Source organism: Clarias gariepinus, chromosome 4 (assembly GCF_024256425.1).
Source record: "Clarias gariepinus isolate MV-2021 ecotype Netherlands chromosome 4, CGAR_prim_01v2, whole genome shotgun sequence".
In the NCBI taxonomy this organism is placed as follows: Eukaryota; Metazoa; Chordata; class Actinopteri; order Siluriformes; family Clariidae; genus Clarias; species Clarias gariepinus.
Genome location: NC_071103.1, coordinates 40,196,426 through 40,216,332, shown reverse-complemented (window position 1 = coordinate 40,216,332; position 19,907 = coordinate 40,196,426). Strand labels below are relative to the sequence as shown.

At 41.8% G+C, this 19,907-nt stretch overlaps 1 protein-coding gene across 4 annotated transcripts in view; it reads right to left on the bottom strand.

Annotated features, from left to right (window-relative positions):
• The window catches only part of ift140 (intraflagellar transport 140 homolog (Chlamydomonas)), a 133,529-nt gene that overhangs the window by 54,273 nt on the left and 59,349 nt on the right, over positions 1-19,907 (bottom strand). For 2 of the 4 annotated variants that reach the window (XM_053495079.1, XM_053495083.1), the window contains exons 1-12: positions 10,937-11,014; positions 10,512-10,671; positions 8,081-8,305; positions 4,567-4,688; positions 4,284-4,429; positions 3,944-4,119; positions 3,719-3,810; positions 3,492-3,598; positions 3,279-3,418; positions 2,971-3,174; positions 2,735-2,807; positions 1,526-1,617 (exon numbers count right to left, since the gene is read on the bottom strand). In XM_053495079.1, the coding sequence (XP_053351054.1) occupies positions 1,526-1,617; positions 2,735-2,807; positions 2,971-3,174; positions 3,279-3,418; positions 3,492-3,598; positions 3,719-3,810; positions 3,944-4,119; positions 4,284-4,429; positions 4,567-4,688; positions 8,081-8,305; positions 10,512-10,658 (1,524 nt within the window). In that variant the 5' untranslated portion in view covers positions 10,659-10,671; positions 10,937-11,014. Of the gene's footprint in view, positions 1-1,525; positions 1,618-2,734; positions 2,808-2,970; positions 3,175-3,278; positions 3,419-3,491; positions 3,599-3,718; positions 3,811-3,943; positions 4,120-4,283; positions 4,430-4,566; positions 4,689-8,080; positions 8,306-10,511; positions 10,672-10,936; positions 11,015-11,090; positions 11,210-19,907 lie in introns of those variants that run through there. The other 2 variants (XM_053495080.1, XM_053495082.1) reach the window with 2 other exon arrangements.

Here is a 19,907-nt window from a genome sequence, read left to right as displayed (position 1 = left end):
CTCTGAAACAAGCACGGTTAAGAGGCTCTCCCAGGAAAAGGAAGCCGGACAACAAACCACTATGGAGAAAGTAGCAGGTAAATTTAAACTGCATAAACAGTTCAGACACTGCACTGAAGGGCTCTATCTATCACACACTTTAATACTGATGTAAACCTGCTAAGAGTTGCCACTTTTGCATTACATTTTAGATTCACTACATTAAAGCACTGAACTTCAAAAACAACATATGGAACTGTCTGAATACTTACTGAACTTCACACTGTAGTTCAAAGCCACCTCTAGGTGCTTTCTGTGAGTGCAAACTGTGCACAAGCAGAGACACAGAAGAAATCTGCACTGTGGTGTGTGTATTTAGTGTTTATGCTTGAACTGTGTTCTCTCTTGTTTGCAGGTCACCCTGGAGTGAAGGTAAAAAAGCCCTGGAGTGAAGGTGAGAGAGATGCTGTACGCAAACATCTGGGAAAGTTTATCACAGAGCGCAGAGTTCCAGGGAAGGAGAACTGCATGAGATGTGTAACGGCAGAAAAAGCCTTGGCTCAGCGATCATGGAAGGATGTGAAAAACTTTGTGTACAACTCAATTGTTACACTTAACCGAAGGGCTGCTTCACGCCAACTGGAATTCTAAATATTCTCTTTACAGAGTCGTTATATTTACTCTGAGTCGTTTTTTTTTCTGTTCTGTGTGTTACTGATGCCAACTTTAAATTGCACTAAGAGTTGTTTTAACATTTAGGTTGTTTTTTTAAGATGTAAACAACTCTTTAGTATTTTTATTTAGCTTTTAAAGCTAAGTACAGTGATGGACACTGTTTTGATTTTGCGCCGACTTTTTTTTAAATTTGTATCATTTATGTTTTGTGCTGGTTGGCATCAGATCCTCTGCGATTCTCTACAGCAGGGGTGTTCAACCGCAGTCCTGGAGCGCTGGTGCTCAGCATAGTTTGGTAATACACCTACTAAAACTTGGCAGTAAACACATGCATTTGATCCTGTGCATTCGAGCAGAAAAATCCCAAACTTTGCTGGACACCAGCTCTCTAGGATTGGGCTTGAACACCCCTGCTCTGCAGAATTATTGATGGTTGACAAAAAAGTTTGGCACAATTGAATAAACATGATGGTAGTGTGATTGTGGTTGTAGTTCTTCTCTGTTGCACCTTTATTTAATGTTTTAAAACTGATTTTTATATTTTAGTTAAAGTTTATATCCACACTTTTGTGTAGAAAATTAATGAGCCTAACCTGAAATGAACTCAATAGCGCCCCCATAAAAGGTCCTCACTTCAATAGTTAACTGCTAACTTTTTCCCTGTGACTTTTGCAGAATCTGAGGTGGAACCTGTGATCAGGGTGCCACCTATTGTTGAAATGGAGTATTTATTTGTCTCTAACTATAGCAGAAAGGGTGGTCCTCACTTCCATAGTACATATACCCGGTCCTCACCCTGCTAGTCATACAGGAATGTGTGTGTGTGTGTGTGTGCGCGTGTGTGTGTGTGTGTGTGTGTTCTGTAACTGACCTGCTGCGTGCGGACCTGCACTCGGTTCGGCTCAACAGTGTAGATGTTCTCGTCATGAACCGCCAGCGCGGCGGAGTCACACTGAAAGGAACCTACAGAGAGAGAGACTGTCTGCATAAAATAGTGTGTGTGTGTGTGTGTGTGTGTGTGTGTGTGTGTGTGTGTGTGTGCAGCGTTTGTAGTTGTAGCCCAGTCGAGTGGGCCGGCATGACCTGCAGCACAAAAGTCTTCTACTGTCTACGACTAACAACAAACACATCTGACCAACACAATGTCAACAGTAAACCAGAGCTGTGTTTAATAGTGAAAGTAAGAGCATTACCACACACACACACACACACACACACACACACACACAGTGTGATGAACTCACAGGATCGAGACCAAACATCTGTGTGTCTATAAGAAAACCACTTGTTAGTGAGACTCATCAGAAAAAAGGCTTCAGTTTGTTCGGGAGCATAAAGGTCAGATTTTGGAGTGATGGAATAAGGTCATGTGACCTGATGAGTCCAGACTGAGCCTATTCCAGAGTGGTGGAGGGTAAATAAGGGAAGGACATGAAGTGATGCTCCCATCATGCATAGTGTCTCTGGAGACAGTGTTATGATCTGGGGTTGATCAGTTACTCAGGTCTAGACTCAGTAACGTTATAAGACAATAAAATGTCAGCTGACCGGAGCCTCCGAGCCTAATTCGTGCTCCCACATTAATCACGGCTCTACAGCCAATCAGGGGCGTCTGTGAGCTCGCGCACGCGGAAGGTGCGGCTAGTGCTTTGCTCCGAGTGTGTTACTCCGCCCCTAATGGTGCGTGAGCGAGCAGCTCGAAAAGATGTGGTTGGCTGACGTCACGCGGTTTGGAGGATACAAGTAATCGGTCCACCCGACTGAGTGGTAGTAGTAGCCTTAATGTGGAGCCCCCTAGTGACAGGGAGGAATTGGCCACGACTAATATTGGGGAGAAAATTGGAAAAAAACAAAAACAAACAAACAAAAAAAAAAAGGTCTGACCTACTGACCCCCATCCCCCCTCTGACCCCCTACAGAACACAGACGGTGTCGATCACACAAACATCTTTATAACAGTGTGTGTGTGTGTGTGTGTGTGTGTGTATTAGTGTATACACAGATTTACTGTATGTGTGGGAAACACTGGAGAGGGGGAGAAAAGTGTGTGTGTGTGTGTGTGTGTGTGTGTGTGTATTACCTGTGCTGTGTAACGATGGGCTTGATTTCTCATACACAGTTACAGCCCTCCCGTCCCATGCAGTTACTGTGTCCTACACACACACACACACACACACACACACACACACACACACACACAGGTATGATTTAGCATAGCCTGATAGGGGTTGTGTAAACTTAAGCATGTATTACAGATGTGAGTGTGTGTACGTGCGTGAGTGTGTGTGTGTGTGGTGTGTGTGGTGTGTGTGTTACCTTGGTGAGCTGCACGGCTCTGACGTGTGTGTCCGTGCGCAGTGTGAGGTGTGTGTCCGTGCTGAAGCAGGTCAGGCTGAGTTGTGTGGGTGAGACCTGCACCGCTGCCCCCTGCTGGCTGTAGTGAGAACTCATCACATGCTCACTCAGGATAAACACTGTAGTGCTGTTACACACTGCCAAGAGATGCAGACTGGAGCCCCACTACACACACACACACACACACACACACACACACAGTGAGTTTATTTTTTTACAGTTTACTTGATGAGGTGACGTGCATTCTGGGTAATGTAGTCCAGCAGGACCTGCAGTTGTGTAACGTTTCCCTGCAGTTCAGTGGGCGTCTGTAACCTCCAGTGAGTTTTACTGTCTCCTCTCTGATTGGTCAGAGTCACCATCTGCCACATAGCGACACGCCCCCTGCTGGTGCCTGCTGCAAGGACCGCTGGGAAAAAAAGAGGGATAGAGTGTCAGATACAATCAAGCAGGGATAACAGAGTGTGTGTGTGTGTGTTCACCTTTAGCAGTGCAGAAGGACACACAGTTGAGAATCTCTCCTTTCTCGAAGCCCAGGTTCTCATCCAGAGACAAGACGTAGTTATCGTCTCTCTCCAGATCCCACAGCCTGCACACACACACACACACACACACACACACACACACACACACACACGGACGGGTTGTTGGTTTGAGACGCGGCCTGTTAGACAGAGTGTGATTGGTTACACCGGGTGAAAGGTCACACCTGATGATCTGATCTCCTGAGGCTGTGATTAGCAGACCGCTCTCTGTCCACACCATGTCTGAGCTCTGTCCTCCTCTACTGCTCAGCTTCACCTACACACACACACACACACACACACACACACACACACACACACGTTTCGTCAGTGCAGAATATCCTGTATTACGATAAACCATGTGTTAAACTAACAGATAGATAACAGATTCGTCGTGTGTATGACGTCACCTTGCTGAGCTCCTGAGCTCCCCCTTCTGGACCAAGGCTGAACTGCGAGAGCAGCAGTGAGTCTGTGACGACGGCGAGTACGGCCCTGCGCTCCAAATAACACAGCTTCTGCACTCTGCCCTCTACAGTCAGCAAGTGTACACTACGGCCATGCTCGTCCACACTGTACACACACCCTGTATCACACACAGACAGACAGACAGACAGACAGACACACAGTCTAAATTGAGATCATATGAATAAGCTTTCTTTTAAATTACTGATAAGGGAAAGGAAATAGAGCGAGTCTGGTGGTGTGTGTGTGCGTGTGAGAGAGAGTGTGAGTGAGACACACACACACCATCAGCAGTGCTAACGTAGACGATCAGCCCTTCCTGTGAGCCTGGAGACCAGACTCCGCCCCCTTTGCCACTTTTCTTCCAATTAAATTTATCCAGAGCCTCTTCATCACCGCTGACCGCCGCTTTCGCCAACATCGCAACATCCCTAACACACACACACACACACACACACACACACACACAAATACCATTATGTCATACCAGAGCCTTCCTAAGAAAGTGTGTGTGTGTGTGTGTGCGTGTATTTGTGTGTGTGTGTGTGTGTGTGTTCGTGTGTCTCACTCTGTGGGTGGTGTGGGCCTGAAGATGCAGTTGGTTAAGACTTTATTGTAGGTCTGTTTCGTTACATGAGTTCCGTTCAGTCTCCCTCGAGCATCCAGCTTCCACACGACCAGCACGCCTGCCTACACACACACACACACACACAATTATACTTTAACACTGTACTTTGTATTTGTATAAACTATGTAGTGTTTACATCATTACAACAAAATAAACTATGGTAATGCAAATGTATGTGTTTGTGTGTGGTTATATATGTGTGTATACACATGTGACTTTATACAGTGGAACTTTGGATTACGAGCATAACTCGTTTTGGAAGCGGGCTCGTATTCCAAAACACTCGTAAATCAAAGCACACTTTCCCATAAGAAATTATGGAAATTTAAATTATTCGTTCCAGAGGCCAAAAAAATAAATACATAAAAATAATTAACACAAAATATAAAGTAAAAATAAAACAAATTAACCTGCATGTTACCATGAAAAAAAGTAAAAATAAATGCCGACCAATAAGTGTTTCCATTTATGCGCACAGGCGCTGTGTGTGTGTGTTTTTCTCCCTCCTGCGTTACTGAGTGTGTTATGTGTGTGCGCGAGCATAATTTGACACCGTGCCGGTTGAGTGTGAGTGAAGCACCCCCTCTCTGTTTCTCACACACACATACACACACATTAAAGTCGAGAGAGAGAGAGAGAGAGAGAAGCGGCACGGTGTCAAATTATGCGCGCACACACATAACACACACACTAAAAAACTGACACACACTAACGACATGCGCGGAGCGCATGCGTGATACTCAGAGCTCGTAAACCACGACAACGCTCGTTTTTTAAGTAAAAATTTATTACAAATCTTTGCTTGTCTTCCGGAACACCCGTAAACTGCTTTACTCGTAATCCGAGGTTCCACTGTACTGTGCTGTGAAAAAGTATTTCCACCCTCCTTTTTCCCCCTGTATGTGTCACACTTAAAGCACTTTTAGCACTTTTTGTAAGTCGCTCTGGAGAAGAGCGTCTGACAAATGCCTAAATGTAAATGTAAAACTGCAATCAAGTGTTAGTGATAACTGGCAATGAGAATTTCACCTCGCTGTGGAGGAATTCTGGCCCGCTCTTCTTTACAGAATTGTTTTAATTCAGCCCGTTTTAGATCATGCACTGGATTTTAGTCCAACTTTGACTAGGTCACTCCAAAACATTAATTTATGGTGGACTTTTTGGTATGTTTTGAATCAGTGTCCTGCTGCAGCTTGAGCTTGAGGTCACAAACTGATTTAATTAATGGAACCATGAATTCTGCGCTCTAGGAGAATGACCGGCCAGTTTCTGGTAAAGCACAGAATTCGTGGTTCCATTAATTATGGCAAGTCGTCCAGGTCCTGAAGCGGTAAAGTCCTGGACCATCGCACTACTACCACCATGTTTGAATGTTGGTATGATCGCTCAAAAGTTTGTACACCCCTTCTTACTCCATGGTCGTTCCTGATGTTTATTTCCTTCTACACTGTAAATTAATACTTTAGGTATTTATCCAAAACACCCAATAATTTCCTCTGAACAGTTGATATTAAGATGTATATCTGCTACTTCTGCTCTGTGAAGCTTCATAACGGCTCTAATCTGAGGTGCTGTTTGGTAATTGGTGATTTCTGAGGCTGGTGACTCTAAATGAACTTCTCCTCTGCAGCAGAAGTCAGTTTGAGCTTTTTCTTACAAAGCCCCAAAGTTATGGAATAGTCTTCCAAATAGTGTTCGGGACTCAGACACAGTCTCAGTGTTTAAGTCCAGGCTAAAAACCTATTTATTTAGCCAAGCATTTTTATAAATAGATTTGCCTTAGGTAAAGGAGCAGATCTGGGGGACTCATGGACGTAGAGTATTATGGTGAACTGGTATGTTTGGATGCTGTCTTCCCCACTCTCATTGATCACTCAGGTTTGTTGACGGTGAGGTGATTGTTTGCTTTACATGTCAGGAAGCCCTCATGTTTGTGTTTCCTTCTGGCTCTCCCTTTTAGTTATGCTGTCATAGTTAGTCCTGCCGGAGTCTCTGCTTGCACTCTACAGTTAATATACATTCACATTATACATTGTGTGACTGTGACCATACCTAACTGCCATCTCTCCTCTTCTTCTCTCCCCCCCGCCTCTTTCTCTTTCCTCTCTCCTCCTGTCCCCCCCTTTCACTCTTTCTCTCTCTCTCTGTCGAGCTACACATGTCGTTCCTGAGCTGCCAGTGATCCAGACTCCCTCTGCCCTCCGGACCTGTCTGACCCATCCTGGTGCCCCGCTTCTGGCTGAAGATCTCGTCACATGGATGCCCCGTGTGTCTCTCTGGGATGCGTCTGGTGTCTGGGGATGATTCTCTCTACCTAGAAGACGATTCTGGCCTTGACTGGTGTTGGCAACTGTTTCTCTGGGGACTTGACAGTTCGATAGTTCATGACTGGAACTTCTTACAAGTCTACCTGGGTCTTCAATAACTACCTGGACTTCATATTAACATCAATTAACATCAGCTATTATAGCTGAACTGCCTCCCACCCTACACACTGTATAAATGCAGATCATTTACTCTTTCTGTTTCACCCAAATGAGGATGGGTTCCCTGTTGAGTCTGGTTCCTCTCAAGGTTTCTTCCTATTACCATCTCAGGGAGTTTTTCCTTGCCACTGTCGCCCTCGGCTTGCTCACCAGGGACAAACTGACCATTTTGATTCATACAAATTCACATTTCATACAAACTTAAATAATTTTTTTGACTGTGTAAAGCTGCTTTGCGGCAATGAAAATTGCTAAAAGCGCTATACAAATAAAACTGAATTGAATTGAATTGAATTTTTGCTCAGCAGTGTCTTTAACCTCTGAACTCTCCAATGGACGCCATTTTTGCCCCCAGTCTCTCCTTCTTATTGTTCAATCATGAACGCTGACCCTAAATGAGGTGAGTAAGGCCTGCAGGTCTTTAGATGTTCTTTTATGAGCTCCTGGATGAGACGACGTTGACATCCCAAGAAGGTTCACTGCTGTTTTCTCCATTTGTAGATAACGGGTCTTACCGAGGTTCAAAAGCCTTAGAAATGTCTCGGTAACCCTTTCCAAACTGATACTGTCAATTACTTAGTTTCTCATCTGTTTATGAAGTTCTTTAGATTGTGGTGATCTTTTAGTGTGATCTTTAGGTCTGGCAGTAATCAGGCCTGGGTGTGGTGAGTGACATTAAACTCAGATTTCCCAAAGATGTGGCTAATCACAGTTCGTTCATCATTTAGAAAGGAGGTAATTACTTCTTCATATAGGGTCAGGTTTTCTTCAGGATTTTTTGTTTTTACCACTTTTCCCCTTAAAAAATTTAATCTTAATTTAAAAACTGAATTTTATATTCACTTGGCTTATCTTTGTGTGATATTACAATAGTTTGATGTTCTGAATCATTTAAGTGTGACAAATACGCAAGAAAAAAAAAATATTCATGGCATTTTGTGTGTGTGTGTGTGTGTGTGTGTGTTGACCTGATCCCCCGTGACCAGTCTGGCTCCACTGCTGCTCCACTCCAGCAGTGTGACACAGGCGGTGTGTGTGTTGCTGGGCAGGGGTGTGTGTTCTCCGTGAGGGTGTGTGAGCAGCAGGGTTTCTCCCGTCTCCCAGCCCACAGCCAGCACCGGTTTAGTGGGATGCCATCGCAACATTGCTGGCGGACACACACGCTCCACATGACAGGACTCTACACGTTCGCCCTGAAATCACACACAAATTCTGACTTAAATTTCTCAGCTTTTATTTACAATTAAACAAAAAGTGGCATGTCCAAAGTTATTCATACCCGTTGCAAACTGTCACAGTCTTTGGGAAAATCCAAAGTTCTATACCATTTCATATAGTCCAAGCTGTCCTAAAGCCTCCTAATTACCCTGATTCATAATGAACAGTTGTTTTAATCAACTCAACAGGTGAAAAACAGAAGCCCTCTGCTGTTGGTTTGTGGACAGTCATGGCTAAGGCAAAGGAGCTCACTGAGGACCTGCTGAAAGGGAGAGTCAGGAAAGAGCTATAAGACCATATCTAAATGTTTTAAAGTTCCAGTGGCTAAAGTGCAAAGTATTATTAAAAAATACAAGACGTCTCGCACTGTGATAAATCAGTGGTCAAAACAAAACAATCAGAGGTCAGAAGCCAAAAGTGATACCTGTGCTGTCCAGGAGGATAGTGAGAGAGTTAAAAAAGATCACCACCAAGGCCATCCTAATGAATCTGGGCTCTGCTGGTGACAACAGCTCATGGCAGACAGTCCAATGGACACTGCACACCAGTGGGTTCCATGGACCCAGACCAAGGAGGACACCACTTCTCCAGATAAGGCACACAAAAGCCTGCTTGGCCTTTGCAAATGCTCATCTGGACAAAGAAGAGGACTTGTCTTCTGTTTTATGGTCAGATGAAACAAAAATTTTATTGTTTGGCCACAATGATGTAGCCAACCCTAAGAACACCATCTCCACTGTCATACATGGTGGTGGAAACCTAAGGTTTTGGGGGGGGGGGGGGGGGTTCAGCTGGTGGACCAGGGGTCCGTTCTTCGTACGTCGCTAACTCAGTTAGCTGGATTTGATTGTAGTGAATTTGTCCTGATCTTGGATTATTTCGTTCTTTGATGCGCTTCTCGTATTTGTTGTCATAGCAACATGTCCGTAAGCTTGAACCTGCTCAGTAGCAGGTTTATTTCATGTAAACAGGGTTTAGGCTCCTGGCGGGTGATGATTGGTTAAAATGGCGAGGTCACATCTAATTGGTTAAAGAGCACGACTGAAACGGACTGACTCACGTGGGAAAAGAAAAGTATATGCCCCCCTGCCATGGACAAACACACACACATAATCGCTATCAAATATTATATATGACCATAAATTCATAGGTTTATTGTTATCAAATATGATATTACTATTATAATAAACCCTGGGCACGAGACAGCCGTCAAGACCATTAATACAAATTCTTGTATGATGTTTATTTTGTAACACATTTATTTTTCAGGGGTTTGTCATAAAAATATGCAAATAAAAATTTATATATATTAAAAATAAATATTTTATGATGATAAATTTGACAAAACTAATTTTATTATAAAATAAACAATATAAAAGTATACATGTTGTATTTGAAAAAATAATAATATTAAAATTTTTGTATATACAACATATTTATTTTCATATTTTATTTTATTGTCTCATGTGATTTGTAAACCATTAATCTACGAATTTATGTTCTAATAAAATATTTGATAGCGATTATGTAGGGGGGGCAATCCATGGCATGGGGGCATTTCAGCGCATAACACGTGTTACAAAAAAAGTTGAGCCGCTCTTTTTCCATTTCATCAACCAATCGAAGGGCTTGTGATCAGTGTTTCTACTGTCGATACATAGCGCCTTTTAAACCAACGCACGGACGCACAATAATCCTAAACAACTCAATCCAGCTCAATCAGAAATCAAGAAATTATTAGCAGACAAACACATTAACGTGTTACGGTGGCCCAGCCAGAGTCCTGACTTAAATCCATTGAGAATCTGTGGAGGAGCTGAAGATCAGGGTGATGTAAGGAGACCCTCCAACCTGAAAGAGTTGAAGCTCATCGCTAAAGATGAATCAGCAATAATACCAGTGGAGACGTGCACACAGCTGGTCAGCAATTAGAGGAAGTGTTTGATTTCTGTAATAGCCAATAAAGGCGTTTCTATTGATTATTGAGACGGGTATGAACAATTTTGGACATGCCACTTTTTGTTTAAATGTAAATAAAAGATGAGTAATATTTTTTTTCCACAATGACATCGTATTATTATGTTCTGGGAGACGCCGGCGTCATTTCAAATCAAGAAAAATTATTTAGGTCAGAATTTACCAGGGGTGTGAATAATTTGACTGTATATAAAAACAACTCACCTGTTGCAGGTAAATGTCCACACTCCCCCCGGAGGCGGGGTTAAAGGAGCCGACAGCCAATAAGGGTTGAGCAGAGTGCCACGTGATCAGAGTCGGTTCTCCTGTACTCTCGCGTGCGTCAATACGGTGATCAAAATAAACAGCCATCCCCTTTAACTACCTTTAATAACACGGAGAAAACAAAGATGGATGATGATGTTATCAGATAACAAGGGAATAAAAAGCCTAAATAAATGAATACAGCTCAAAGTATTTATGGATAAAGCTAGCTAATCAGATAAAATAAACAGTTATATTTAAACACACGTATTTATCTTTACATAAACTCTAGTCCATCCCTGCTAATGCGTACAACCGCGGACCCGTACCAAATCACCACGCTATGACTCACTTAGTGCCCTACCTAGGGTGGACAGCACGCCTACCTTATGGCTGCCTAGTGCACCTACAGTAGTTAGGGTGTAACGCGCGATTTGGGACACACACAGCCTTAGCGGGCCGCTGAAGGAAAACAACAGAGGTTAAAATGAAAAAGTCTACAGAATTATACACCAGTGTCAATGTTTATTAAATGTTTACCTTCTATCTGTTGTATCTGGTGTGATTATAAAGCGTATAAGCCGCTTATGAGCGATAAATAGCGCCGTAAATCAGAGCTCGCGGTTTTCTCCAGGCTTCACACCAGGCGTCGTTTCCGGTTACCGAGGCAACCTGAGGCTCTGTGTGGAGCTTCCGGGAACAGGCTTCAAAATAAAAGTCTTATACCATAAAAAAATTATTTTCTAAAAATGCCTGTTTCTTGTTTTTCTTTCTTTACACATTTCACGTCTCTTGCAGCCAATCATGTCATGCTAATAGTTTATAATGATTATCCTGAGCATTATTTTCACTCTCGCCTCACACCTTCAGGGTGCCGGTTTGGTTTTCCTCATACTTGGTGGGTTTCCTCTGGGTACTCCGGTGTTCTCCCAGGAGTACATCAGGAGACGTTCAAAACTTTATTTCGTTAGTGAAAAGCCAAGCAAAGCGAGTTTACATATTTTTGTTTATTTTTATTGTTATTATTATTATTATTATGTGCAAGATTTAGTGAAGACATCATGGGTCCCAATAATCTTAGCAAGGACCGTGTGTGTGTGTGTATATACACTACCGTTCAAAAGTTTGGGGTCACTTTCTAACTCCATGATGGTTCCTGATTTGTATTTCTTTCTACATTGTAAAGGAATGCTAAAGGCATCCAAAAAATGCATTAATCTCCTTTGAACAGTTAATGGTGAGATGTTTCTCCTACTTCTGCTCTGTAAAGACTTCATAACGCCTCTAATCTGAGGTGTTGTTAATTTGTAATTTTTCAGGCTGATAACTCTAAATGAACTTCTCGTCTGCGGCAGAGGTAGGTTTTGGTCTCGCCCTCCTGGGACGGCCTTCATGAGAGCCAGTTTCATTATGGTGCTTGACGGATTTTGCAAATGCACTTGACGATACTGTTCTTGCAAGAACTATTACAGAAAGGCTAACCTCTGTGTCTTAAAATAACAACTAACTGTTGAAAAGGGGTGAATGAAAAGAGGTGTATCTGTACTAGGAAACTCCTGTATACACCACTGATTTTCGGAAGTATCTGCAAGTACCACTGAGCTAGGATACTTCCCGATTGATACCAATCCGGATGTATCTTGCTGAGGAATCCTTCCATGGTACAGCCATTTGTTGCCATGGCAAATCCACTCAAGGATTTTGTCAGGAGACATTCACACCTCAAGCCCCATTTACATTTTACACCTTTGCCCAACTCTGCTCTTCGCTATTGGTTTCTTATCTCAACATTGATTGGTTGTTTAAAAAAAACACTCCCAAAACCCTGACATCTATTGGGACATTACCCACTCACTATTTTTTCATTAGCCCAACCCAAGCCCTCATAGCTTAGTGACTTAATGGGTTATTGGCAATGGCATTCTCCTCATCAGACATCAGCTCCAGCACTGCAGTCTGCCACACTTCTTCCTCTGCATCTGTTTGAACGACTCTACACCTGGACTCCAGCAACTGCAAAACACACCATACGTCAATCCCTAAAAACACTCAGAGATGTACCAAACTTAATACATAGATGAATTTGTACACTTACTTATCTTTGTCAGTTTTTAGCCCCTGTCTTAATGGAGTCTCTTAGCTGAGACTTTCCTGGCCGAGACAAAAAGTATTTCCTCTGCAATGTTGAAAATGTTGGTAAGAAAAAATTTTACAAAATTGTGACAGAAACAATTTAAATTATTAGAGGGACAAAAATAAAGGGACATGAAAATAATTACAATAACAATTTTTAATTACCCTTTATGCACTCAGGGTCTACATCTGCGAAAGTCATCTTTAATTCCTCCAGCAGATATTTCATCACTGCCTGATCATGAAGTAAACTTATTCTGTGTGGAAAGAGAGTAGTATCATTAATTACATTAAAAAAAAAAAAAAAAACATACATAGCATGTAAAGAAACAACAGTCTTACCCAGTTTGTGAATCGTACTTATGTGGGCTGTTTTCTGAATTATGAAGGCTCCTTACAGCTTCCTGTAATGTTGAATTAAAAACGCTTGACTCAAACTGTTAAATAAGCTAGACACCTACAACAATGCAAGTAACAAAAAGTAGTTGTGTAGCACATTGCTTGACTCTTCCTGTGGTCTTCTCACATCAAACTTGCGCTCAAATGCATCAAGACGCTGGATAATCTCTTTGAGAAGAGCAGTGTGTGCAACTTGCTTCTCCTTCAAACCCTCAAGCCGAAGAGACAAAGGCACACCATGGCTAATCCCCCCAACCGGCTATGATAAGAAGCACAGCACCTTTTTCTGCTAGTCATTAACATACAAAAGGCCTTTACACCTCACAGCCATCACCTCTGACTGCTAGCTGTGAGGATTCCTGGAAAGTTTCCAATTCCCGTATATATCCAAGTACATGAGGTATCTGGTCGTTTCAGAAAATTTCCTTTGCATTCTACCTTTCCAAGCACTCTGACTCATAGATTAGGCAAACTTTAAGTTTAGCAGGAATTATACCATATTTGTCTGGACACAGCTCTTTTCATGCAGTGTATGATTATGAGTGTATGCAGAGTATAATTTATATAAGCGGGCTCGTATTCCAAAACACTCGTAAACCAAATTAAATTTTCCTATAAGAAATAATGGAAACTCAAATTATTCGTTCTACAGCCCAAAAAAATGCATAAGAATAATTAACACAAAATATTAAGTAAAAATAAAACAAGTTAACCTGCACTTTACTTTAAAAAAAAAAAGTAAAAATAAATCCTGACAGGTAAGTGTTTCCATTTATGCACGCAGGCGGTGTGTGTGTGTGTGTGTGTGTGTGAGCACACTCATAGAGAGGCTGAGGGAGAAAATGGATTTTTAACCTCCTAATGAGACTTTCTTACACAGTAAATTTCTCTCCTTTCTCATTTAAATTTCACATAAACACACATTAACGGAAAGATTGCTTTTTGGAAAATTAGCAAGGAACATCGCTAATGATACTCGTGTGGGCGCTTAATAATGGAACCACTGCTGTATTAAGCATCAAAACAAGAAGCGCATGTGTGATACATGATACTCGGTACTCGTAAACCAAAACTTGTTCGTTTTTCAAGTCAAAATTTATTAAAAATCTTTGCTCGTCTTGCGGAACACTCGCAAACCGCGTTACTCGTAATCCGAGGTTTCACTGTATACAGGTAAAACTCGAAAAATTATGTTTCAGACTGTAAACTGAATATTAATATTAACAATAAAAGAAAAATGAATAAACATACCTCGCTGGCTGCACATAACCAAGAGGGAATGAAAAACCTTACAAATAGCTTCTTTTACTTGTCGCGACCCAACTTCACTTGAGAACACTGACTTCTCTTTAACTTGTTTACCCATTTCACGTGGTTCTTAGCAGCGTCAACTAAATAACAAAAAAAAAGGTCTGTGTGCATTATAGCGTAGCGGAAGATAATAATAGTTCCTACTCATAAAAATACAACGAATATTCAACAACAAAACAAAATAAAACATATACTCTTTACCTATACAATTATAAATTCCTTAAATAATGACATAAATAATGTTTATGGCAGCTAAATACAAGGTATTAAATATTAAAATATTAGAAACTAATATATGAGATAGACTCATTACATGCAAAGCAAGACAGTTCAAGCCATGATTTGTCATAATTGAGATTATTATGGCATACAATTCATGAAAACCCCAAATCCACAATCTCACATGCAATCAATAAAACAAGGATTGTACATAGAACATATCGGACCTCTGAAAGGTATAAGTATGCATATGTACTTAGTACTTGGTTTGGGCCCCTTTTGCAGCAATTACTGCCTCAATGCGGCGTGGCATGGATGCTATCAGCCTGTGGCACTGCTGTGGTGTTATGGAAGACTGGGATGCTTTAATAGCGGCCTTCAGCTCTTCTGCATTGTTCGGTCTTGTGTCTCTCATCTTTCTTTTGGCAATGCCCCATAGATTCTCTATGGGGTTCAGGTCAGGCAAGTTTGCTGGCCAATCGAGCACAGTAATCCCACGGTCATTGAACCAGGTTTTGGTGCTTTTGGCAGTGTGGGCAGGTGCCAAGTCCTGCTGGAAAATGAAATCAGCATCCCCATAAAGCTTGTCTGCGAAAGTGCTCCAAAATCTCCTGGTAGACAGCTGTGTTGACCCTGGACTTAATAAAGCACAGTGGATCAACGCCAGCACATGACATGGCTCCCCAAATCAACACACACTGTGGAAACTTCACACTAGACTTCAATCATCTTGAAGTATGTGCCTGTCCATTTTTCCTCCAGACGCTGGGTCATTTGTTTCCAAACGAGATGCAAAAGTTGCTCTCATCAGAAAAGAGAACTTTGGACCACTGAGCAACAGACCAGTTCTTTTTTCTTTTGCCCAGGTAAGATGCTTCGGACATTGTTTGTTGGTCAGGGGTGGCTTGACAAGAGGAATACAACATTTGAAGCCCATGTCCAGGAGCTGTCTGTGAGTGATGGCTCTTGATGCATTGACTTCAGCCTCAGTCCACTCCTTGTGAAAGTCCCCAACACTTTTGAATGGGCTTTTCCTGACAATCCTCTCCAGAGGATCATCCCTGCTGCTTGTGTACCATTTTCTTCCATGCTTTCCTCTTCCACATTCTATTAATGTGCTTTAATACAGCACTTTGGAAACATTCTACTTCTTTTGCAATTACCTTTTGAGGCTTTACCTCCTTAAGAAGAATGTCAATATGTAGAGCAATGACTGAATTAAATGACGAATTTGGAAGTATCTAAACAAATGTAATCTAGGGAGATTGTATTTCAAAAATACACTGCGTTCCAAATTATTATGCAAATGATATCTTTCCCTGATTTTCATAATTAGTAAATGCAAATGACAGTCAGTATAATTTTCTGGTTATCAACTATTAGGGTATAATTTGAATTTTATTAAACAAACCTTCTAATGATAGCAATATTTATTTAAAAAATAAAACTGAAAATGCACTGTTATTATGCACAGCAGAGTTAAAACATTTTATAGGTTGTAAAGAACTGAAAATAGGCTTTTTTTGAATTTGCAGCATTAGGAGGTCATATTTTTTATTACTGAAATGAAAAACTATTTTAATCAAAAACATCCTAACAGGGTATGTTACATCTTAACATGGGACCCCTGCTTTGATATCACCTTCACAATTCCTGCATCCATTGAACTTGTGAGTTTTTGGACAGTTTCTGCTTGAATTTCTTTGCGGGATGTCAGAATAGCCTCCCAGAGCTGTTGTGAATCAAACTGCCTCCCACCCTCATAGATCTTTTAAGGATTCTTCAAAGGTTTTCAATGGGGTTAAGGTCAGGGGAGGATGGTGGCCACACCATAAGTTTCTCATCTTTTATGCCCATAGCAGCCAATGACACAAAGGTATTCTTTGCAGCATAAAATAGTGCATTGTCGTGCATGAAGATGATTTTGCTACGGAAGGCACAGTTCTTCTTTTTGTACCATGGAGGAAAGTTGTCAGTCAATATACTTTGCAGAGGTCATTTTTACACCTTCAGGGACCCTACATGGGCCTACCAGCTCTCTCCCCATGATTCTGTCCTAAAACATGACTCCGGCACCTCCTTGTTGACATCACAGCCTTGTTGGGACATGGAGGCCATCCACCAACCATCCACTACTCCATTCATCTGGACCATCCAGGGTTGCACGACACTCATCAGTAAACAAGACTGTTTGAGAATTAGTCTTCATGTATGCCTGGGCCCACTACAACCGTTTCTGCTTGTGAGTATTGGTTAGGTGTGGCCGAATAGTAGGTTTGTGCACAACTGCAAGCCTCTAAAGGATCCTACACCTTGAGGTTCGCGGGACTCCAGAGGCACCAGCAGCTTCAAATACCTGTTTGATGCTTTGTAATGGCAGAAACCTTCCTCATTCTGCCTTGATCCGCACAAACCTGTCTGTGCTCTGAATCAGCCACAAATGTCTTCCAAGTACGATGAGTTTTCGTGAAATATCTAATGTTTTCATACCTTGTCCAATTTGACGCTTTTCGGCAGCAGAGAGATCCTTTTTCTTTTCCATATTGCTTAAAACCTGTGGCCTGCTTAATAATGTGGAACAACCTTCTTCAAGTACTTTTTCTTTAATTGGGCTCATCTGGCAAACTAATTATCACAGGTGTCTGAGATTCATTTCAGTAATCCAAAGAGCTCTGTAATGCAATACCATCTAGTTAAATTTAAAAACTAAACCTTTAATGTTTATGACACTTACATCCAATTTGCATAATAATTTGGAAAACAGTGTAGATTGGAGAACGAGGCAAAAAGACAATTAACAAAAAGATCACCAAACTTAACTAGACCCAATTGTTGCCAATGACCAAAGGCAAAATTGGACCAATAGTCCAGTTGAACCGGCAAGAAAAACTGGTTCTGTCATGGCACACCAGTTCACGCCCACATCTCAAGCTAGGTCATGATCACCTGCTTACTCCTGCTCCGTGATCCATCTCACTCCTTGCTTTTTACCACCTCATTCACCGCAAATTTTGGCGTTGTCATTACGTTTCCATCTTTCCGCAAGAAAACTTATACCCATATCTCACCTATGTGGTTTCGCGCGGTGGCCGCAAGTATGGTTCATCATGATGAGTTTTGGCGCTGTGAGTACGTTTCCATCTTTCCACATGAAAAATTAAACATGTTTAAAACATGTTTCATTTTTTGGCGATCCTCGTGGAAACTTGTGGACCTTGCAAAACTTCGCGGAACATCAGCAGAATGTCGGTGGGCAATCGCAGCAGCTCACGGAGCCTAACACTGCATCTCACCATGAGTCAAACCACATAGGTAAGATAGGGGTATTAAACATGTTTATTATTTAAATTTAGGAAGAGATGAAACAGTACAAGAGTTTGCCTCTCCAAGCAGTGCTGGAGCAGCATCTTCAGGACACTACGAACTATCTGACTGGCAGTAAGTCATACCTTAGATTCCTCCGATATTAGCCACATTACAACTCACCATACTGATAGATGTGCACACATAGCTTGTCCTATAGAAATTGTGTCTGTTCCCCGAACAGTGAGAAAAAAGAATAAATTCATTAAATTCACCCGAAACAATCTGATAACCATAAAAGCAGAAAAAGAGCAAATAAGTAATCGAAATCTACCTCTAAAGTTTGGACTTATCAACATTAGATCGCTTGCGCCTAAAGCACTTATTGTTAATGAAATGATCTCAGATTATTGCCTTGACGCACTCTGCCTCACCGAAACCTGGCTTAAACCAAATGAATATATTGGTCTAAATGAGTCTACTCCGTCAATATATTTCTATAAGCACAAGCCCTGTCTAACTGGTCGCGGTGGTGGTGTTGCCACTATCTACAATGATGTACTCACTGTTACTCAGAAAATAAGGCCCAGGTTTAACTCATTTGAAGTGCTTATCATTAATGTTGCACTTAGAGAGATACATAATAAAAAAAGTTATTGTTGTTGTTAGCTGGCTGACTGGAAGTGCTGTGACAAATAAAATGTACTGCTGGCCATGCCTCTTGATGAAACCATCTCACGGATGTGTTGTTTGGTCAATGGTGGGGTTTGGAGATCTGTATTCAGATCAGGACTTGCAGGGTAACAGGGGAAAGCTGTGTGATTATTCGGTGTTCCTTAAAGACATGGAGTTGGACGGTGCAATGCCTCAGCTTTACAAACTGTTCTCATTAGTGGCAACAATTGGAGCTACATCTGCAGGTGTAGAAAGGACCTTCTCCTGTTTAAAGTGGCTTAAGTCCTACACCCGAAACACAATGGGCCAAGGCCGTTTAAGCAGCCTAGCTCTGCTGGCCATTGAGAGGACACTGGTCAAGTCACTGGAAAAGACGCCTAGTTGGTATGACAGGGTCACAGACCATTTTCTTTAAAAGGAACGTAGGGCAAAATTTACTTTTAAATAAATAGACAATTTTATGATGTAGGCCGAAAATTAGCTTCCCCTATTTGACAGACCAGTAGCCGCCACTGCTTGCATCCTCAATGAACAAGCTTCAGTTAGTCCAAAATGCAGCCGCCAGGGTTCTCACTAGATCCAGAAAATATGATCATATATCCCCAATATTATCATCCCTGCACTGGCTACCTGTTCAGTTTAGAATTAATTACAGAATAGTACTACTTACATACAAGGCTTTAAATGGTTTAGCTCCCACATACCTAACCAGTCTTCTGATACGCTATAATCCACCACGTTCCTTATGATCACAAAACTCCGGACTTCTGGTAGTTCCCAGGATTTCTAAATCTACAAAAGAGGGTAGGACATTTTCATATTTAGCTCCAAAGCTTTGGAATAGCCTTCCAGACAGTGTTCGGGGAGCAGACACGGTTTCCCAGTTCAAAAGTAGACTCAAGACGCATCTTTTTAACCTGGCATACATGTGACTCATCCCATAACCTCATACTCCAGTACATCTATCCTAAATGGCAACTACGCTAATTCTCCCCATCTGTTCTGTATTTTTCTACCAATTCCGAGGCACCTGGAGATTGTGGCAGCTTCAGTAGACAATGGCCGACCCTGCAAGGTTCTTGAGGCATCCAGAAAAGGACCAGCTCCAGCTGGATTCTGTGCTAATCGGCTAATTGCCATTCAAATTGCCCGTAGTGTGTGAATGGGTGTGTGAGTGTGTGCATGTGTCCAGGGTGTACCCTGCCTCGTGCCCTAAGCCTCCTGGAATAGGTTCCAGGTTCCTGTGATCCTGAATACAGGTTAAAGCGGTATAGAAGATGACTGAGGAAACCACACCTGTTGAAAAGCAAAACTGCA